Raw genomic sequence first — 22,631 nt, 5'->3', positions numbered from 1 at the left:
TATCCGAATGCCAAGCTTGCCATCCACGCAAAGGAGAGTCCCATCCGGACACGGGGGAAAGCCTTCCGTCTTACATCTTCACGGCCCATCAGTCCGGCCCACGTCACATAGCCCGGAGGCCCGAGGACTCCCTAATCCAGGACTCCCTCAACGGACCCAGTCCGTGTAGTTGCTACCATCATCTTTCAACTTAGCGTTCTCTAGGAACGCATTAAAATTCAACGGAACAGTAGCACAGGCCATTTATCTACAACAACATAGACATGCAAAATACTATCATGTACTAAGTTCATGATAAATTAAAGTTCAATTAATCATATTACTTAAGAACTCCCACTTAGATAGACATCCCTCTAATCATCTAAGTGATCACGTGATCCATATCAACTAAACCATGTCTGATCATCACGTGAGATGGAGTAGTTTTCAATGGTGAACATCACTATGTTGATCATATCTACTATATGATTCATGCTCGACATTTCAGTCTCAGTGTTCCAAGGCCATATCTGTATATGCAAGGCTCGTCAAGTTTAACTCGAGTATTCTGCGTGTGCAAAACTGGCTTGCACCTGTTGTATGTGAACATAGAGCTTATCACACCCGATCATCACGTGGTGTCTCGGCACGACGAACTGTAGCAACGGTGCATACTCAGGGAGAACACTTGTACCTTGAAATTTAGTGAGAGATCATCTTATAATGCTACCACCGTACTAAGCAAAATAAGATGCATAAAGGATAAACATCACATGCAATCAATATAAGTGATATGACATGGCCATCATCATCTTGTGCCTTTGATCTCCATCTCTTAAGAACCGTCATGATCACCATTGTCACCGGCTTGACACCTTGATCTCCATCGAAGCATCGTTGTCGTCTCGCCAACTATTGCTTCTACGACTATCGCTACCGCTTAGTGATAAAGTAAAGCAATTACATGGCGATTGCATTTCATACAATAAAGCGACAACCATAAGGCTCCTGCCAGTTGCCGATAATTTTTACAAGACATGATCATCTCATACAACAATTTATATATCATCACGTCTTGACCATATCACATCACAGCAAGCCCTGCAAAAACAAGTTAGACGTCCTCTACTTTGTTGTTGAAAGTTTTACATGGCTTCTACGGGCTTAGCAAGAACCATTCTTACCTACGCATCAAAACCACAACGATTTTTCGTCAAGTGTGCTGTTTTAACCTTCAACAAGGACCGGGTGTAGTCACACTCGATTCAACTAAAGTTGGAGAAACAGACACCCACTAGCCACCTGTGTGCGAAGTACGGCGGTAGAACCAGTCTCATGAACGCGGTCATGTAATGTCGGTCTGGGCCGCTTCATCCAACAATACCGCCAAATCAAAGTATGACATGCTGGTAAGCAGTATGACTATTATCGCCCACAACTCTTTGTGTTCTACTCGTGCATATAACATCTACGCATAGACCTGGCTCGGATGCCACTATTGGGGAACATAGTATTTCAAAAAAATTCCTACGATCACGCAAGATCTATCTAGGAGAAGCATAGCAATGAGCGGGGAGAGTGTGTCCACGTACCCTCGTAGACCAAAAGCGGAAGCGTTTAGTAACGCGGTTGATGTAGTCGAACGTCTTCGCGATGCAACCGATCCAAGTATCGAACGCACGGCACCTCCGCGATCTACACACGTTCAGCTCGGTGACGTCCCTCGAACTCTTGATCCAGTTGAGGCCGAGGGAGAGTTTTGTCAGCACGACGTCGTGGTGACGGTGATGATGAAGTTACAGGCGCAGGGCTTCGCCTAAGCACTACGACGATATGACCGAGGTGTGTTTCTGTGGAGGGGGGCACCGCACACGGCTAAAAGATCAACTTGTGTGTTCTAGGGTGCCCCCCTCCCCACGTATATAAAGGAGGGAGGGAGGAGGCCGGTCGGCCCTCGGGGGCGCGCCCAAGGAGGGGAGTCCTACTAGGACTCCAAGTCCTAGTAGGATTCCACCAAGAGGGAGAGAGGGGGAAGGAAGGAGAAGGAGAGGGAGTAAGAAAGGGGGGCGCCGTCCCCTCCCCTTCCCTTGTCCAATTCGGACTCCAAGGGGGGGCGCGGCCTGCCCTGGCTGCCCTCCTCTCTCTCCAATAGGGCCCATGATGGCCCATTAGTTCCCCCGGGGGTTTCCGGTAACCCCTCTGGCACTCCGGTTTTACCCGAAACCATCCGGAACACTTCCGGTGTCCGAATAACATGGTCCAATATATCAATTTTTATGTCTCGACCTTTTCGAGACTCCTCGTCATGTCCGTGATCTCATCCGGGACTCCGAAAAAACTTCGGTACATCAAATCACATAACTCATAATACAATCATCATCGAGCGTTAAGCGTGCGGACCTACGGGTTCGAGAACTATGTAGACATGACCGAGACACATCTCCGGTCAATAACCAATAGCGGAACCTGGATGTTCATATTGGCTCCTACATATTCTACGAAGATCTTTATCGGTCAAACCGCATAACAACATACGTTGTTCCCTTTGTCATCGGTATGTTACTTGCCCGTGATTCGATCGTCGGTATCACCATACCTAGTTCAATCTCGTTACCGGCAAGTCTCTTTACTCGTTCCGTAATGCATCATCCCGCAACTAACTCATTAGTCACATTGCTTGCAAGGCTTATAGTTATGTACATTACCGAGAGGGCCCAAAGATACCTCTCCGACAATCGGAGTGACAAATCCTAATCTCGATCTATGCCAACTCAACAAACACCACCGGAGACACCTGTAGAGCATCTTTGTAATCACCCAGTTACTTGTGACGTTTGATAGCACACTAAGTGTTCCTCCGGTATTCGGGAGTTGCATAATCTCATAGTCATAGGAACATGTATAAGTCATGAAGAAAGCAATAGCAATAAACTAAACGATCATAGTGCTAAGCTAACGGATGGGTCTTGTCCATCACATCATTCTCTAATGATGTGATCCCGTTCATCAAATGACAACACATGTCTATGGCTAGGAAACTTAACCATCTTTGATTAACGAGCTAGTCTAGTAGAGGCATACTAGGGACACTATGTTTGTCTATGTATTCACACATGTACTAAGTTTTTGGTTAATACAATTCTAGCATGAATAATAAACATTTATCATGATATAAGGAAATATAAATAACAACTTTATTATTGCCTCTAGGGCATATTTCCTTCATGATCTTCATCAAATTCATCAAAGTTTGACGAATTTCTAAAAATCTCCCATTCAGCCCCCTCTGGAAGTAAACCTGCGCTTTCAGTGGTCATGCGTCCAATGTATACACACTTACGACAACATGAATCATGCGTCACAGGGTGGTACTAGCAGCCTTGGGTAGCAACCATAAAACTATGGACATATTAAGGTGAAGGAAGGGGACCGCAACCAGATCAGAACGGGTCATGTGGCCATTCCAATTGCCTCCTTTATATATGGGGCAACCCCCCTAGGTTTGTGCGAACCTTTGTAGGGCTTGGTGCGCCCATTCCCTTTTCCCACTAATGGGGCCTAGTCTTAGTGGGGGAGAGAAGGGGGCGAGCAGGGGCCCTTTCGATGCATTAATTGACATAAAACATTACGTAATGCCCTCACGCACTCAAGCATGGCGTTGTGGCAAGCCGCCGACCCGACGCACGCCGAGATCGGTCATCACCTCACCTGCATCATTAACCTTCCCGCTCACTCCCCGGTATCTTGTGTCTTGGCGTGACAACCGACAAATCAAATGCCGAACTAAAACCAACATAATTATCAGCTTTTACATTTGCCGGTTTTTTAATCTATGCATTTGACACAAACTAACCATACATACTGAGACATAGGTGATCACTGAATCGGGCCCAAATCATGTTGGCCATTCCCCCTCCTAGGCTCTTTGGCACCCGTCATCGGTAGAGTTAGCGAGACACAATGCCAAACGGGCGAAGCTATGTCTCGGTTCACACGAGACAAAAACTAGTTTCACGTGTAGCGAGCTCCAGATTGGGCCGACCCAATGCGTGGGTGGCCATAGGCCTCAAAGCACTCGTTTCTTTGTTTTTTTTCACTTTTTTCTTTTCCTTTTTTGATTCTTTTTTATACTTCCAGATATTATATATACTACAAAAAACACTTTACATAAATATTCAAAAATATTAATTCTGCATTTGAAAATGTTAAATGTATAAAGAAAAATGTTTCTGATATATAAGAAAAACATATACAAAAATATAAAATGTATATGAAAAAGCATACATCAAAATATACTTCAAAATGTAATCATTTATCTAAAAATGTTAAACGTGGATAAAATTTCTTTAATGTATACGACAAATGTACAACATGTATAAAAAGTAGATATTTAACATATATTGGAAAAAATGTTAATCATGTATTTAGAAAATGTTAAATGTGTATATAAAAAATGTTCCTGGTGTATACAAAAAATGTACGATATGTATGAAAAAGTAGACGTCAAAAAGCATATGTGTTAAAAATGTTAATCATCGATTTGAAAAATGTTAAACTAGTGTATAAAACTGTCCCTAATGTACAGAAAAATGTACAGTGTTTATGGAAAGGTAGACATAAAATATATATGTTTAAAAAATGTTAATCATGTATTTTCAAAATTTTGAATGTGTATTTCATTTTTGACCATGTATTAAAAAAATGTTCAGTATATCTATTTAAGATTAGTGTACATATTGTATTCAAGAAATGTTCAATATGTATAAAAAAGAAGACATGTGTTAAAAAACCCAATGTAAACAGACAAATAAACAAAAAGGAAAAAAGAAAAAAGGACCAGTGAAACCAAGAAAGAAAAGAAGAAAAATGATGCAAAAAGAAAGAATAAAACCAGTAAAAATTGGGATGAAAACAAAGAAAACCAATGAAAAAACAAAGAAAAACAAAAAAACCAGTGAGGGAGTTAAAATAGAAAAAGGAAAAAAAAAGATAAAAACCAGAAAAATCCTAGCGAAGGAAACCCATCGAAACCAAGCGAACGAAACCCAACAAACTCACGCGATCGAAACCTAGCGACAAAAAAAATTGCAAATGGGCCGACCCGGTAGGTACATGTAGGGAGAAATCCTTCAGCGAGACAGAAGCTATACTCATGGTCAACCAGATATAGTCTTCGAGACGCGAGAATGCCAAATGGTCCGGTCTTAGCGTGCCCCGCATGATAGCCCACTTGCATGTCACACGTGGCATGGCCCGAGACATTTATAGTTTGTTCGTGCCGGCACATGGCCCGCCTAGGGTTGTGCCTAGGCCGCGAGTGCTGGCACAACACCACATGTTTAGTTTTATTATTATTTATCCAGTCTAATAGGCTGAATATAGGCCCAAAACAACCCAATAGGTTGAATTCTACGCGATCTAGCGGGCTAAACGGTCTGTCGTGCCGGTCCGTGTAAGAAGGCGGTTGTGTGTGCGCCAGGGAGGGCAGCACGCATGTCGGCCTGACAAGGCCCATGTACTTGGCATGCATGGGTAGGTCGTGTCTTGCCTGGCCCGTATAACCCAGGCCGTGCCATGCCTGCCTGAGCCATTTGGCCAGGGCCGGGCTTGGGCTCTACTTCTCCCCCCGAAGCCTGCCCGAAATGACCATATATATATATATTTATTCCAAATATAGGTATAATATCATAATATTATTTTTTAATAAAAATGTTACTGTTCATATGCTTCGGGATGGGCTCGGGCTTGGGATTTTTTACTTCGGGCTTTGCCAAGCCCGGCCCGGCTTGATCGGGTTTATACAACCCACCGCAGCAGCCGCCACAGCTACTCCTGCTGCCCATTCCCCACGCACTTTGCTCAAAGAATGAAACACCCATGCCTTGGCCATCGCCTTCACGCACAACGCAACACACCAGCCAGGCGCACGGCCAGCATGCACGCTCGCCACTCTCGTCGTGCCGCCTCCAGTCTGCCTCTTTTTTCTTGCGGGCCTCCTGTCTCGGCTCTTTCCCCACCTTGGCCCTGTTTGGTTCCATGAGTTAGAGTTAGTTTGGGTTAGTTTGGACTCAACTAACCCAAAAATATCCAAACAGGAGGGTTAGTTTGGGTTAGATGCATCTAACCCATCCAAAAAATCTAACCCACCAAGAGGTGCTTCTTTGGGTTAGTTCTTCTTGGGACCACTAAAAAACATTTTTTTTCTCTCACTCTCCCCGCAGCATACCCCCTCGTCTCCCCGTGGCCTGTTCGTCCGCCGGTAAGCAGTCGCGGCTCCTTGCGCGGCCCGTCCCCGTCGGCCTCGGCCAGCGCGACTCCTTGCGCAGGGGCGGCGGATTCGGTCGGCGGGCTACACGAGAGGCCAACGCGGCTCCTTGCCGGGCGCGTCCCCGTCTGCCTCGGCCAGGGCTCGCTCTGCCAAATCCGGCAGGAAATAGGGTCCGAAGTAGCCAAATGATTGAGAAAGAGCATTTATTGTTAATCTAACCTTGTCATCCAAACACCTCTTTAGTTAAAGTAAGTTTAGGATTAGAATCTAGCTCTAACCTCTAGCCTCTAAGTTAGAAGTTACAGTATCCAAACAGCGCCTTCTCTGCTACTTTCCAGCCGCCGACCACCCTAGACCCGTAGTGCGCTGCCTCTACCTACGTCGCTGCACGCCCGCACACGGCGGGGGAGCTCCGGTTACTTCGGCAGAATCTGAAAACCGAGCCTTTCGTTCGTCATTTTGGGTTCGAAATTACTTAACCGAGCCGAACACCGAACTACACCAACCGAATCTCGGTTTCTACCTACCTAAACGCCCACGCCTCTTGCTGCTCCACGCCGGACTCGCCACCGGAGGAGGGCCAAAACCGAATACGAATAAAGCCGCCAAGTCAATGCAGGCCGCGATCACCACCGTCGCCTCCGCGAACCCGCATCTGAAGCCTCTGGTCTCCTCGCTGCGGCCGTCGCCCCCGCACCGGGTCCGAGTCCACCCTCCTCGCCACCGCCCGAGCACGAGGGCGAGCGCCATGGCCTCCTCGGCGCCGCAGGAGCTCACCATCACGCGCCCAGACGACTGGCACCTCCACCTCCGTGACGGCGACGTGATGGCCACGGTGCTCCCCCACAGGTTTGCTCCTTGTGCTAACGCACTCTTACTGTTCGGTGCAATGCCTGAACGAACATAACAGGCAGGGTGGCTGTGTGTTTTGCTGTGTGCTCTGTGGCAGCGCTAGGCACTTTGAGAGAGCCATCGTGATGCCCAACCTGAAGCCACCGGTTACGACAACGGCACGTGCGATCGCGTACAGAGATGAGATCCTCAAGGCGCTGCCTCCCGGGAGCAGCTTTGTGCCGCTCATGACGCTCTACCTCACGGACAGCACTAGCCCAGAGGAAATCAAGGTCGCAAGTATGGATTCTCCCCACCGCAGTTTGTTCTTTAGCTGTTCCTTTTTTTTGCTGTTTGTACTTCATTGTTGCATCTCATGATTATCGAATATCTATATCTGTCTCCCAACTAGCGAAAAACCAAGTTTGTAGTGAGCCCTATTGTTTGTTATTGTTGATGTGAATTTGCGCGATGAGTTTGTTACCACATTGTTGGTGTGTGTTAAAAGCTAGAATAAGCTTGATTAATGTGATTACAATTATTCCCTTAACGATTCTGGGTCATCTTGTAAATGTTATGCTCCTCCTTCAGTCATTACTCATAAATTATGAAATGATGATGAATCATAATGTTTATATTGCATGCCATGTTTGTAGGAAAGAGTGCTGTGGTTTTTGCTGTCAAGTTGTATCCTGCTGGAGCAACTACTAACTCCCAAGATGGCGTAACTGATATTTTGGGGAAATGCTTGCCTGTCCTTGAAGAGATGGTCAAGCAGGAAATGCCTTTACTTGTAAGTAGTTATTGTTCTCCTCCCTACACAGAATCCCAAAGTTTTGGTTCATCTGCCAAGTTGGTCTCTAGTTTTACTTCAGATGTTAACTGGGCTTGTCATTTGTTGCCTTGACAATACCGAACTTATCAAAAAGATGTTTGTCAGAGTTAGTAATATTGATTCCTGTACGGTCAATGCCAACATAGTCGCCTTTATGGCTATTTTTTCATTTCCTTCAGGTTCATGGAGAAGTCACAGATCCTCATGTAGACACCTTTGACCGTGAGAAGGTCTTCATTGAGAAAATATTAGCACCACTTGTACAAAAACTTCCACAGCTGAAAATCGTTATGGAACATATCACTACGATGGATGCAGTGAACTTCGTAGAATCATGCAAAGAAGGTATGTGCTTTTACAATGACCCTTAATACTTATGTTTGCCCTTATACATGGTTCTTATATTTTGTTGTGATTTCAGGTCATGTTGCTGCAACAGTGACTCCACAGCATCTCCTTCTAAACAGGAATGCGTTGTTTCAGGGTGGTTTACAGCCTCACAATTATTGCTTGCCAGTGCTGAAGAGAGAAACCCACAGTATGTTCTGATCACTCTTGTGTCCCTAAGCCACACAAGTTTTCCAGTCTCGTATCACTTATTCTGCTTTTTCAACAACACACAAGAAATCTCTAATTCTGCTCAACTTCCTACCTTTAATTATTGTTCTTGTTGAGATAATTGGTAGAAAACATTGACTTAGACATTCCTTCAGCACTAAAAGACTATATCTACAACATTGCTATTCTTGCATTATATTATCATGTTCCTTTTGATGATCATTATATTCAGATTCTTGCCCAGCATTACAATTTTGAATACACGAACTTGGCTATGGACTTCGTTGCATTCTTTTATTATCACCTGCATTTGTAGGATAGCACGAGCGATGTCCTTGGTAGATAATATGCTCAATCTCCCTTTTCTTCTTTCTACAGCATCCAATGTGTTTAACTGTCTCTGAATCTTCTACCTCAGGGCAAGCTATTGTTTCTGCTGTAACAAGTGGGAGCAGACAATACTTTCTTGGCACTGACAGTGCTCCCCATGATAAACGGCTGAAGGAGTGTTCCTGTGGATGTGCAGGAATATATAGTGCTCCTGTTGCTCTTTCTCTTTATGCGAAGGTATTTGAAGAGGTAATATATTTCTCTCTCTCTCTCTCTCTCATTGGAGTTCAGTATTTTGTTTGGCCTGGATATCTTATCATCTTACTAGAAACTACAGTCATAATTGTCTTAGCTACAAAAAGCCTATCATAATCTTACGGGCAAAGAACTACTCTGTCAGACATGAAAATGCTAAAATTTCCTACTAATCTGTTTCTTGGACATATTGTGTCCTGTTTCAGGCCGGTGCTCTTGATAAGCTAGAGGCGTTTACAAGCTTCAATGGGCCAGATTTTTATGGTCTCCCAAGGAACACATCAAAGACTGTTCTGAGAAGGAGTCCCTGGAAAGTGCCTGCAACTTATGCGTACGGTTCAGGAGTGATTGTGCCTATGTCCACCGGCAACACTCTGGAATGGCTTCCGTCCGATCAGCCTGAAGAATGAGCAAATTACAGATGGTCCATTTGGGGGAGAAACAATAAGTGGAGCCGTTCCATCTCCCCCCTTTCTGTAGAATGAGCCTGACAAAAACAAGGTTTTGGTTGTAGACTTACCCCGTGTGGGATTCTTAAAAGCAACTTTGTAAGAGCAACTTATTCGAAGCAAGAGCGAAAAAGTCTTCATCTGAATAAAAGAAAACAGGTTATTGTTGAGTTATCTGCATTTCAGTGGATTGCACTAAAACCTCGTCAGAAGATGAAAGGGTACAAGCTATATGCAGGTAAGTGATACTATTTGCCTGCGAGTCTTGGTTGAGTCGATTGGCACGGCAGGTGAAGCGGCAGCCACAGCCATGGCGTCAAGCCGTACGTAGAGCACCATCGCAAAAAGAAAAAAAGGAAAAAAAAAAGAACAAAGAAGCGTACGTAGAGTTGGGTCGGCAATAGCTCTACCAACAGGTTCAAATGTTGGTGCTCATATTACACTCACCAATACGAGAAGAAGGAGACGTTCCCACTTGTGTCTGTATTGTGTTAAAAACAAATGTGAGAAGAAGGAATCTAGACAGTTCCTTGGTTCATTCCACCATGTGTTTAGAAGACGTGGTGTTCGCGCGTAGTGATAATTCAAGACATTTAAACTCTTCAAACTTAACATTCAATTACACGATACGTTTTCAACTCGCATGTATCGTTGTGAGCACATTGCACACATGACTCTGTTCCTCCCTCCTCACAAATATAAGATGTTCTACAGCTTTAGTTCCAGTGTGCTTGTTCATTCATTTCAATCCAAATGTAGTCTATATTGAAATATCTGAAACATCTTACATTTATGAACGGATACTTGAGAATCATAGTAAAAAAAAAACTCATCCGATGCAGATATCAACCTGCTGAATTCTGTGCTAGCTACTTTGTCGTCGTCGTCGATCACCACCTCTCGTGCACTCGTCAGCATCCAGGCCATCGTCGCCGTCCTCGTCGTCTTGGATCGAAGCCAGGAGCTCTCGCCGCTCGGCGACTCTGAGCATGCCCATCTCCTCCATCTCCCCGACCACTCTTTCAGCGTCCTCCCTCTTCCCGGCCCTCCCCAGCTCCTCCACCACCGCCCTCCTCGTGATATGATCCACCACCGCCCCCGCCCTGGCCATATCCCACATCACCCGCTCCGCCTCCGCGGCCTCCCCGGCCACCGCGAGCGCGCTGACGAACGCGTTGCAGGACGGCTCCGTCGGCATCATCCCTTTGCCCCGCATTTCCTCGAACAGCTCCCGGGCGTTGTTGGTGCGGCCCTGCGCGCTCAGCCCGCGCAGCAGGTAGCTGTACGTGAGGCCGTCCGGCTCGCAGCCGTAGACGGGCGCCATCTGGTGGAACACGCGCAGCGCGTCGTTGAGGTGCAGCGACTGCGCGTAGCCCCTGACGAGCACGTTGAGCGCCCGGGTGTCCGGCGGGATGCCCTCCTCCAGCATCTGCCGGAACAGCGCGGAGACGGTGTCCATGTACATGTAGTGCACCATGGAGTCGTTGCCCCCGCGCGACAGCAGCGCGGTGAAGAGCGCGTGGTAGGTGTCGGCGGCGGGGCGCGCGGCCGGGTCGGCGGAGGCGCGCATGAGGGTGTAGACGTGGAACGCCTTGCCGAGCTTGCGGAACTCGCAGTAGAAGTAGAGGGCGGCCCTGAGGAGGGGCCCCGGGGACGGGAGCGAGGGGAGGAGGGAGAAGAAGAGGGCGCAGGTGCGGTCGAACTCGTCGTAGAGCTGGGCGGCGCCCAGGCGCTTGACGGCGACGAGGAAGGGCCCCGGGTCGGGCCGGAAGGTGGGCCGGCCGAGGGAGTGGGTGAGCAGCGGGAAGAGGAGGCGGAGGTCGGAGGTGGAGGCGAGGGAGGATGCGAGGACGGCCGGTGTGAGGCGGGAGGGGAGGGAGGCGATGGCAGCGGAGACGGCGTCGGGAGACGGCGACTGGCTGGGCGCGCGGTGGCTGCGGCGGAAGCGGTGCGGGGTGCGGCGGGAGGAGGTGGCGAAGGGGAGGCGGTGGGAGAGGGAGGCGCCGGCGGGCGTGCTGCAGAGGATGCGGCGGAGGAGCGTGCTCATCGCGGCGGCGGCGGCGGGGATACTGCGACACGAGTACAGTCCACAAAATGCCACAGACGGCATACACAATCCCCCACCCGGTTAGGCAACCGCCACCAAGCACGACACGCTCACATCACATCACAGAGCGCTCAAAGCACAGGCGGCCAAGTCGGCTTGCAGAAAGGATGGCCGCCGCGGTCGCCTTGGCAAGCCCTCTCCGGCGGCTCCTCCACTTCCCTTGCCCGCGCCGCGCTATCCCCGCACCACTCCGCTTCTTCGCGCGAGGTAAGCCCTAACCCATTGCCCGGTCGGCCTGATACTCCGATTGAGCTGTTTGTCTAATACTTGGTCGCCATGCGCAGGGCGGTGTGACGTGGCCCTCGCCGTCTCGGCGGCCGCAGTCGGAGATTCGTCTGCTAAGGGGGGCGTGCACAGGCATGTAATCGAGGAAGTCATGGACATTCTGGATATGGTTATCTCTTTTTCTTCATTCTAGCACATTTGTATTTTCCATTGAGCTTCCGTCAGAGTCTAGTTCGACGTGAAACAGTTATGTTTGAATGTTTCGCTTGCTGAGATTAGATGGCTGACGATAATGCGGATAGTCGGCTTGTGGACGAGGTGTTTGATTAACTGCCTCAATGGAATTTGAGGTTTCTTTCCACAATTTAAGAAAGTATCATGAGCTTCAGGTTGTGTTCCAGTAGGCTCATAGACTTCCTCTCTAAGAGGGTATGTTACATGAAAAATTAGGGGAAAATTAGATGTGTTTACTGAGATTAGATGGTTGATGATAGTGCGGATACTTGGCCTATCGAGGAACTGTGCCTCGATGGAATTTGAGACTTCTTCCCACTATTCATGAGCTTTAGGTTGTGTTCTAATAGGCTGATGCTTCCTCTCTAAGAGAATATTTTTAGTACATGAAACTTAGGGGAAATGAGATGTGCTTCCTGTTAGCTGTTTTGCTATTGAAGCATGAAGAAAAAGTCGATGAATTGTCCATTTGGTGTGTGAAAACATAACCTTTCAATCATATTGGCTTTGGTGCCTTTGTAAGAAGAGAATAAAATTGCTTCTTCCAAGGTAAACCAAGTGGCAGGAGTTAAAGAATTGGTGAATAGATGTACGGATAAGCTGTAGGGAGGAAATACAAACTTGATCCTGATACCCTATAGTGTCACATGATGCTTGAAACATAACATAACATAACTGCCTTTTTGCATATTAACAATGTACCATGAGGTTACTACATGGTTTTTCAGTAAATTTGTTCCAATACTGTAGTTATTCCATTTCCAAGAGAAGGGATATCACCCTGTTTTATATTGAGAAAATTACTGGGGTTACAGTTACATGATCATTAGTTCTTCAGTTCATGAATTTGTACTGACATCAAGCTTATGCAGGCACAAAGGGCTTCCCAACGAAGAGATGTCTTCCACACCAGTTTTCTTACGCCACCTATCATAGCGGAGGCTATGCTAGCAATTGAAAAGTTAGCTGATATCAAAGCAGTAGCTCAGGGGGGCTATCCACAGGTGGAATTCAATACAATCAAAGGAGTTGTTGATAGCTACCATTTTTACGTGAATAATAGCTTATATTAACCTATATACCTTGTTTTTCTCATCTTCATATCCATTTAGGCTGAGCGGTGCCGAATTTCAGCTGGGCATCCAGACTCTATGAGAAGTGACCCAGATGTAGTTGCTGCTTTGAGGTTTTCAAGAATTTATATTGTAGCCATCACTATCTGTTATGTAAACTGACTTTTAAACCTTTCCTAGCATCTCCGGGAATTTCCGATTGGAACCCTGTTCTCATGGTGACTTTCTCGGTGCTATTCTTGGGGCAGGAATTACAAGGGAGAAAGTTGGAGATATACTTTTACAGGTCCACACTTTCCACAAATACTCATTTCCCTGAGGCGTGTCCAGTTTTTCTTTTCCCATCTTATCATCATTTGGGTTGTCTCTTTGCTTTTCTGTTAGGGGGAAAGAGGTGCTCAGGTCCTTGTTGATCCAGAGCTTGTTGACTATCTGACTTCCACACTAGAAAAGGTAGGTATCTCACAAATTATGTTGCCAATTTTTCGTTTGTGCGAGCTGGATGTGCATGCTCCCACTTATGTGCCTATGTTTATATAATGGATCAGATCTGAGATATGGTTCAGTGACATGCATTCAATGCTATGCAAAGCACATAACCTGTATATTACATGCTGATGTGTTTGTTTTTACTCGACATTTTAAGAAATTAGAGCACATTGCGATCCTAATTTTTATGTCCGCTTAGATCGCTGAAAATCTTTGTTCTTTTTATGTTAGTCTTTTGTATTTGTGAGTTTTGACACAAATTTGTCCGCGAAGAATCTCCCCATGAACTTTGACTGTTGTTCATGATTTTTTTAGTATCATTTTCCTTGTTGGAAGTGCAGATTCTTCTAATTATGGTTTACTCTGAATGATATTTTATTGAACAGGTGGGGAAAGTTGGTGTTTCATGCACCCAGATTCCCTTGCTTGCTATAGAGTATGAGCCACCAAGGTTTGTTTCACATGTCATCGTGGATCTTAGTGTATATACTGCATGCTTAAGATCACAACAACTTATGATGTAATACCCTGGAATAAGCTACTCAGCACTGCCATTGAACTGCAGGACCAAATCTTTTAAAACTGTAGAATCATCACTTCGGGTTGATGCTGTGGCCAGTGCAGGATTTAAAATATCACGCACAAAGCTTGGTAGCATGATCAGGTATGAACTTTGAGCTGCTAATTTGTTACTTTATGTTCAGTAAGGCTTTTCTTTACCTTACCATGAATAGTTGGACATTCTTATCTTATTTTGGACGGTGCTGTTAGCCTGTTGGTTTTTCTAATTACCATGCACAATGCAATTCATTGTAAGTTTCCTTTTCTGTTTGGTAAGTTCTGGAGATGTTCGTGTGAATTGGTCACTGGTTTCGAAAAGTGGAGCTACCCTCAAGGCTGGGGATGTTGTTTCTGTCAGTGGGATGGGGAGATTAAAGGTAAAATCAATCACCAGTTATTGTCTTTTTGAATAAATGTTTGATGAGCCTTGAATTCTCTTGAGCAAATTAGGATAAAATTATGATGTTACTGTTGCACCTAGTTTACGCTGATGGAACAATTTTTCTGGTGCTTCAGAGGCATTCCACCAGTGCAGGTTTTTGAGAATATGTTGGGCCTTGCATTGTATTCTGTATGCAGTTAAGTTGGACCGCCCATTCTATATGTTTAGTGTTTGTTGTTTTTTTAATCCTTTCCTTCTTTATTCTGTGAACCATACTCCAAAATGTTAAATGGAAAAATTACAACCTTTCGCTGTCCACTTATATTCATAATATGTTTGTTGATATATGCTGACAATTAGATCTTTGCATTATATGATATGCAGAAATACCCATTATAGCATGCTATGGAAGATGTATGCATGCTACTAGAGATGTCTAATACATTTTCAAATCTCTGTTATATGCTTGAGTTACTTCAAGTCATTATTTCCTGTAGATTGGGGAAATCGTGACTACGAAGAAAGGCAAATATGTCATTCAGTTGATTCAATATTTGTAGGCCCGTGACTGATCAATTGTTCTCTGAAGAATACCTGACTGGTGGTATGCATTTTGTTACCTACTATTTGAAGAAAATTCTCTTTGTTAGCCAATGTTCACGATTCAAATAGTAAAGCTGAAAATTTCGCTCTGCTTAGTACAGTATATTCTAAGATTCATCAAGTAATTACTTCATTTTGCTTAAATTAGCTGGGTTTAACATTTGTGAAGAAACTCGTGAGTATATTGTTAGGGTGTAATTGTATTGCTAAGTCATCACTGAGGCAGTATAAAAGATCATACTATGATGGAAAAAACAATTTATTTATGATATGTGTGCTTACCCTATTTTGGATTGCACTCTTCTACTCTTTACTGTGCACTTTGCTTTCAGAGTTTGCAAAGTGCTCAGTTGCTTACACAAGCATAAGGGCTGCAGCTGCCTGCAAATATTTACGATGAAACTGATCCATAATATTTAGAAGGGAAAAGGACAAGTGGACAGTACATGTAAAGTATATGTGACAGCTTATCTTTAAAGTCCAGATCAAATTGAGAATGAAATTTAGAAGGTACGCAATTCGCTTATAGTTGCAAGTCCATATGTTTTGAATGCATTTATGATGTAAATGGTAGGAGTATCATATATGCAAAGATGGGTAGCTGCACATATAGGCTTGGAAAATCTGCTTCCTTTCATCGGAGTTCTTCATGTGGCAGCTACCACTGATGTAGTCTTTTTGGTATTTTGTAGGATCAAAGTCTCTCTGTGAACTCCAACTCGTGTGAGGACTCGATCTGCTTTAGGGCAAAAAGGTGAACAAAAAGTATATGTTTTGGAAACAATGGAAATGTGTTTCTTCTATTCATACTAAAGAGCGATTCGCAAACAACATCCTCAGCAATTTTCTGTCATCAGGAAACATGTGACACGACTACGATATGGTAGGAAACCTTTTGCACTTGGGTAATTGATAACTATGGGTCGTAACTTCAACTCGTTTTTTTCAAAGACTTCGCAAAGGGTTGTATTCGTTGTACCGAATCTTCCGTTCCAACTTCCAAGTTGCAAATTTACCTTATTTTTTTTAGAACACCAAGTTGCAAAATTATCTCAAGACCCAGTGTTTAAGGTCATCAACGCCTTTTACTGTCGCATAAGTTCTGTTATCATAAGGTTCCTTCTCGAAAACACTGGAGTAGCTCATTTTCTGGGGTACAAAAACCAGGAGTTGTTGAATCATCCTAGGCACCTACCAATGCTCATGGCATCTCGTCCGTTGACCAATAAACCACAAAATATCTTAGCAAGACTTGCACTTTTGTAAGCCATGGCAGCAGACCTGAACCTGACTGCTAAAGCTCCCGTATGTACCATCTCAAGTGCTTATCTGTTTTCGCCATCACGCTAAACCTTTGGACCTACCTACAATGCGACAATGATGAAATATGTAGATCTTGGATGATGCCAGGCAGCACTGTAGGCAAGTCTCCGGTCTCCGGTTCCATCGAAATGCAATAATTTGCCCCTCCTACGCATCCTTTCACAGAGATATCCAATCTGATCCAGTTGGGATACTAGTCCTCTAGGCTATGCAGAAAGCAGTAGAGTATCACATGCATGTTCTTAAAGGAGTGCTGTAGCTGTGCCCCAACTTTGTGGACCTTAAATGTAGTAACTTGACAGCCTGTGACAAGGAGTTGCTTGATTTAAGCCCACCAATTAATTGGCCGGGGAACTACTCTACAGCTACAGCTACCACCTCCCTTGCTGAAGGTGATGCCAAAAGGTTGCTCACTCACATGCTCCTATCCTATCGCCATAGAACTGACCTGGCCACCTGGGAGCGAAAACTGAACAAACGTATCGGTTTCAGAACAAAGCTACTGGTAAGCTAGGTGTGGCTTACCGTTGTTCAGGTTTTCGCCCGGTTTTCTACAGTAAACCGAGCAGTCTGGGTCCTTGTACCATCTTCTTCTTTACAACGAATATAATAGCTCTCCTGCTATCGTTCAAAAAGAACAAAGCTACGGTTGAGACCAAATGGATGGGTTTATCTATCACTGTGGTTGCTTGATTGTTTTTTTTTCGGAAAAACTTTCAATCTATTCATCTTCAATCATGGCAGTACAATGAATACCAGAAATAAAAATTACATCTAGATCCGTAGACCATCTAGCGACAACTACAAGCACCGAAGAGGAGGGAGGGAGACCATTTTGGTATTGTGACTTTAAAGTGGACCGCGGTGAAATGCTGGTGGTAGTGGGCTGAATGAGTGGGACAGGTAAGGGCGAGCTACCTTTTCCACAGCAAAATCATCCCAAGTTTGGACCCTTGCACGACAAGTTTTACTACTGGCACTTTTTGAGCCGGCGTGATGTTGTTCTTTCCGGCTACTGGTAGATAACGTATTCATCTCACTCAGGAGAGTCAAGTCCAAGTACCTATCTTAGCTTTTCTCTTGTTTTCTGCGGCTCAACAACCTGTTGAAAACAGACGCTCCTTCCTTCAGGAAGGACGCCCGTCCTGGACGTGCCATTTTTAGGACAAGACTGGCCGTGCCATTTGCCAAAATATGTGCGTAAAGCTTCCTTGGATTCTACGCTCGCCATACTTTGAAAACACACAAGACCAACGCCTCCCTTTTGCTTGTCCCTAATAAGCCAATTGTGAGCATGCGTTGCCTCCTTTCCTGACTGAATTTCCCATGGAGGCTTGACCAGTTCGAATGGTCCGAGGCCATTTTCCGTAGCCATGGCCCAGCCGGAAGGAAGGGCATGCCGTCCAGTGATGGAGTAAGATAAATATCCTTTTTTCTTTGCGAATAAGTAAGATAAATATTCACACACAAAAAAAAAATCATGGTCAGCTAGTCTTGTCGTGGCTAGGCTGTCGACGTGAATAGTAGACTAGCAGTTGTTTGTTCATTCTCTGCATCCATCTACCTGGGAGGTTAGGCCAACGCCACCGCACGATCCCAAACGGACGTCCGGTTTGGCTGGATTTCGTCCGTTTCGGGCGGCAATGGGTTCGTTCATGTCCGCTTGGGGCCGTTGGGTTGTCGGTGCGCCCAACGCGCGGCCGCACCCCAAATCATGTCTGGGGTGGACGTGATTAAAAAAACACAAAAACTAAAATGAAATGCTGAAAAAAGTAAATAAACACAAACATAAAAACATAAAACATAAATTCCACAAAATGGTCCAGTTCCACGGTTTACATAGACATAATTAACATAAAAAACAAAATAAAACCGCCGCCCGCGCGCACCTGCTGTGCCCGTCAATGTCGTGGCCGTTGTCGCCTTTCAGTGACCGCCGTTGTCGTCGTTGTCGCTGACGAGGTCGATGTAGTCCGGCGGCGTCCAGAGGTGGGACAGCGGTTAGTGGTACACGGGGGCGGGCTGGAAGGCGGCAGGTGCCTGCACCACCTCCTCCCGTGGCGACGCCTCCTGCTCCGGTGACCGCGGCGCCGTGGGGCACCAGTTCACGCCCCCCACGGCGTCGGCCATCTCCGGAGCCGTGCACGACCAGCTCCACTGTTGGCCCATCAGGCCCGGGTGGAACGCGGCCACGGGCTCCTCCTCCATCACCTCTTCCGTCCACACCATCTCCAGCTCGGGGATGGCGACGTCGCGGGCCACAGAGAGGGCCATCATCTCCTCGAGGCCCTCCCATTGGCGCTCATCGTGCGTGCGCATGGAGTCCTCCATGACACGTTGCATGAGTCGGGCCTCCTCCGCTGTCATGCGAGCAGGTGGTGGTGACGACGGAGATGGTGAAGGCGACGACGTGGGCGTGAGGCCGCACACTTGGGGAGCAGCCGCTGCGCGCTCTCAACGTGGCCGCCGCGGCCCCGACTAGGTGCCGGGGAAGAAAAAGGCGCGCCGCGTGTCGTGCTCGTCCCGGAACCACGTGTCCCACAGGTCGGAGTCGGGGGGCGTACCTGGGGTCGTAGTACAGGTCGTCCGGCAGGAGGCGGCGGCGATGGATCTCCTCGCGGCACGCACGGCCGCTCGTCGGGATCGGCACCTGATCGGCGAAGAGATGCCAGTTATTGGGGAGGCGCACGTCGCTCCACGGGAGCGGCGTCCTCGTCTCCCAATAACGCCGGCATACATCCGCGTTGATGTACTGCTGGTCGCGCTCGTCGCCGGCCATAGGGCCGATGGTGAATGGGCAGGCGCGGGGGCCCGGCGCGATGGTGATGCAGGCTCCTCTTTCACGGAGCCGCGACGGCGGCCCGAGGATGAGCCAGCCTCGCGGTCGTGCTTCCCCTTGCATCCGGTGTTCCAGAACCCCATGGCTGCGAGGCGGCCGGCCGACGAGATCGCGGAGAGGGAGAGCTAGGGTTTGGGGCGTGTCGGGTTTCGAGGAGGCAACACGGGCTGGAGTGGGGGGTGTGGACGACAACCGGTCCACGGCTTCCCATTTAAGAAGGACGGCGACCGTTCGTTGGGCGGATGACAGGTGGAGCCGACCGCGCGTGCGCATTAATGTTGGCCGGTGGGAGGTAGGTGGCCGCATGCCATGAGGCCTCAAAGCGGACGAGCGACGTGTCCGTTTGCTATCCGCCGCGACTCAAACCCGGCGCATGTTTGCGTTTGAAATGGATCGGCCCGGACACAAAACGGACCAAATGAATCGAGGCCATCACGCTGAGCCGTGTGGTCTATTTATTTTGTCTCAAACGGACGGAGTCGGACCGGATGGGGTGCCGCGCTGGAGTTGGCCTTACACCGCACGCTGCATATCATATTTTTACGTGGCGAGGTCACGTTGGTCTGCTTTGCATAGGGTCCGTGAATTCGTAGACCCAAAATAAGAGTCAGCTTTTCACCACCACCAGTCGATGACCTCAAGGCGCGGCTGGCCGCTGCCTCGCACGTTTCGGCCTCCCATTCGCCCGGTTGAGAACTCGTCACTACCGCCACGGTACTTGCGGAAATGGACACGCTTGGAATCATAGCGTGCCAACGACCGCAAGACTGCAGTTTTGTCGCTGCCTGCGTCTGTTAACCTGTGGACCTGACATATGTAGAGATGGTTCCAGTAATAACTCGACAAGACTCAGGTTAAGGAGTAGGGAGGAAAAGGGCCTGAAAGCAACTCGCGATGTTAGTATAGTACAGTACGTACAAGAGCTAATTTCGTTGGAGAAAAGATGCATCAATGCTTGAAATTCGAAGCAACTCGGCACCAGTAGAGGTAGCTGCGCCCTGTTATTTTCAAAATGAATTTTGAGAAGGCTTATGATAAAGTAAAATGGCCTTTTCTTCAGCACGCAATCCGCATGAAGGGTTTTAGTGAAACCTGGAGGAACCAAGTTGATACTCAAGTCCAGAAAGATAGTGTCGGAATTAAGGTGAACGATGACATCGGTCACTACTTCCAGACGCATAAGGGGTTGAGACAAGGGGATTCCATGTCACCTCTTCTGTTCAATATTGTGGCAGATATATTGGCCGTCATTATTGGCAGGGCCAAGCAGCATGGTCATGTAGTGGGTCTAGTTCCTCATCTAGTTGATGGAGGGATGTCCATTCTACAATATGCTGATGACACTATTCTGTTCATGGAACATGACATGGCTAAGGCACGTAACATGAAACTTATCTTGTGTCTATTCGAACAATTGTCTGGCTTAAAAATCAATTTTTATAAGAGTGAGGTGTTCTGTTTTGGGAAGGCCAAAGACGAAGAACATACATACAGACAATTGTTTGGATGCGAATTAGGTGCCTTACCGTTCAGTTACTTGGGTATTCCGATTCATCACCGTAAGCTATCCAATAAAGAATGGAAAATTTTAACTTGTTTCTTCTCCTTCTTCCCTTAGCTTAGTTTGATTACCTCTTGTAATCCCCCTTTGTACGTGTACTTGCTCTCTCTTTTTCAATAAAGTTTTGATATGCTGTGGGGGTTTCCCCTACAGTTCCCAGTCAAAAAAATAAAGAATGGAAATGTATTGAAGAACGAATTGAAAAAAAAATCAGCTGCTGGAAGGGCAAGTTGATGTCATATGGAGGTCGGCTAGTTTTGATTAACTCAGTATTGACTAGCATGCCAATGTTTTTACTTTCGTTCTTCGAAATTCCGAAAGGGGTCCGAAAGCGACTTGATTTTTTTAGATCTCGTTTCTTTTGGCAGTCTGATGAGGCCAAGAGGAAATACCGTCTCACGCGATGGGATATCCTTTGTCGACCTAAAGACCAAGGGGGCCTCGGTATTGAGAACTTGGAAATTAAGAATAAATGTCTTATGAGCAAATGGTTGTACAGGTTAGAGACAGAGCCGAAGGGCATGTGGTCTCAAATCCTGCGCAATAAGTATTTGCACTCGAAAACGCTAGCCCAGGTTACCATCAGACCGACTGATTCGCCGTTCTGGAAGGGACTTATGAGAACGAAGGATATGTTCTTTCGTAGGGTCAAATTCTTGGTTAGCAACGGGATGTCAACAAGATTTTGGGAGGATACGTGGTTAGGAGAGACGCCTCTGGCCTTACAATATCCCACCCTCTACAATATTGTGCAACGTAAGGAGGATTACGTAGGTATCGTCCTTCAAACTATTCCCTTGAACATCCAGTTCAGACGTACGTTAGTGGGTGAGAGATGGACAGCCTGGATGCACTTGGTTCGGAGATTGATTGAAGTTCGACTCTCCGACATGCTGGACTCAACACAATGGAGGTTAACTAAAAATGGGATATTTACGGTGAAATCTTTTTATACGGATCTGATTAATTCTGGCCCCCTCTCAAGGTCACTACATATATGGAAGGTTAAGGTTCCTTTGCGGATTAAATTTTTTATGTGGTTTGTCCACAAGCAAGTAATACTCACAAAGGACAACTTACTTAAGAGGCGATGGGTAGGCAATTTGCGGTGTTGTTTTTGTGCTCAAGATGAGACAATACAACATTTATTCCTTGAATGCCCACTTGCCAAGTTACTTTGGAGAACGATTCATATAGCTTTTAATATCAATCCTCCAGTAGATATTGCGTCTTTGTTTGGGATGTGGTTAGCTGGGGTTGAACAAATCACGGCAGCTCGTATTCGGGTGCGTTATTATGGGCTATATGGAACTGCAGAAATGATATGATTTTTAACAGACAACACAACTTAACTTTTTTGCAGGTTATCTTCAGAGCTACAACTTGGATCCGTACGTGGTCCTTACTCACTCCTATGGACTCCAGGGAGTCTTTGGTTACTGGGTGCAACCAATGGGAGATGGTGGCTCGGGTTATATTCAACCGGTTCGGATGGCGTTCGCATAACAGGATAGGAGTCTAGAGAGCTTATCCTTATTATTACCGTATCGGTTGTCTTTGTCCGCTTGTAATTTTCCGGTTTATGTACTTTGTTTTGCTTCGTTTGCGAGCTGTAAGACCTTTACGATGATACTTTCTGGATTTTTAATAAGAGGGCCGCATGCATCATCATGATGCAGAGGCCGGGGGTATACCTCCATTTCCAAAAAAATAGCTGCGCCCTGTTCAG

General features: G+C 46.4%; 3 protein-coding genes across 3 annotated transcripts; 2 read left to right on the top strand and 1 right to left on the bottom strand.

Moving 5' to 3' along the window:
* The first annotated feature begins 6,582 nt into the window (after positions 1 to 6,582).
* On the top strand, positions 6,583 to 9,675 carry LOC123079024 (dihydroorotase, mitochondrial). The gene is made up of 7 exons (XM_044501695.1): positions 6,583 to 7,096; positions 7,197 to 7,378; positions 7,735 to 7,871; positions 8,093 to 8,258; positions 8,335 to 8,451; positions 8,890 to 9,050; positions 9,263 to 9,675. The coding sequence occupies exons 1-7, from the start codon at positions 6,861 to 6,863 to the stop codon at positions 9,464 to 9,466; spliced, it is 1,203 nt and encodes a 400-aa protein (XP_044357630.1). The 5' UTR covers positions 6,583 to 6,860; the 3' UTR covers positions 9,467 to 9,675.
* Positions 9,676 to 10,247: 572 nt separating this feature from the next.
* On the bottom strand, positions 10,248 to 11,615 carry LOC123079023 (pentatricopeptide repeat-containing protein At2g27800, mitochondrial). Its single transcript, XM_044501694.1, has one exon. It carries the CDS (start codon positions 11,613 to 11,615, stop codon positions 10,371 to 10,373), a length of 1,245 nt encoding a protein of 414 aa, XP_044357629.1. The 3' UTR covers positions 10,248 to 10,370.
* LOC123079025 (putative RNA-binding protein YlmH) lies at positions 11,535 to 16,162 on the top strand. The gene is made up of 12 exons (XM_044501696.1): positions 11,535 to 11,819; positions 11,897 to 11,969; positions 12,944 to 13,075; positions 13,184 to 13,257; positions 13,325 to 13,430; positions 13,529 to 13,597; positions 14,020 to 14,084; positions 14,199 to 14,297; positions 14,472 to 14,571; positions 15,074 to 15,180; positions 15,512 to 15,689; positions 15,872 to 16,162. The coding sequence occupies exons 3-10, from the start codon at positions 13,016 to 13,018 to the stop codon at positions 15,134 to 15,136; spliced, it is 636 nt and encodes a 211-aa protein (XP_044357631.1). The 5' UTR covers positions 11,535 to 11,819; positions 11,897 to 11,969; positions 12,944 to 13,015; the 3' UTR covers positions 15,137 to 15,180; positions 15,512 to 15,689; positions 15,872 to 16,162.
* Positions 16,163 to 22,631: the final 6,469 nt, after the last annotated feature.

Source organism: Triticum aestivum, chromosome 3D (assembly GCF_018294505.1).
Source record: "Triticum aestivum cultivar Chinese Spring chromosome 3D, IWGSC CS RefSeq v2.1, whole genome shotgun sequence".
Lineage (NCBI taxonomy): Eukaryota > Viridiplantae > Streptophyta > Magnoliopsida > Poales > Poaceae > Triticum > Triticum aestivum.
Note: the sequence above shows the minus strand (reverse complement) of the source record. Positions and strands in the feature narration are given on the sequence as shown.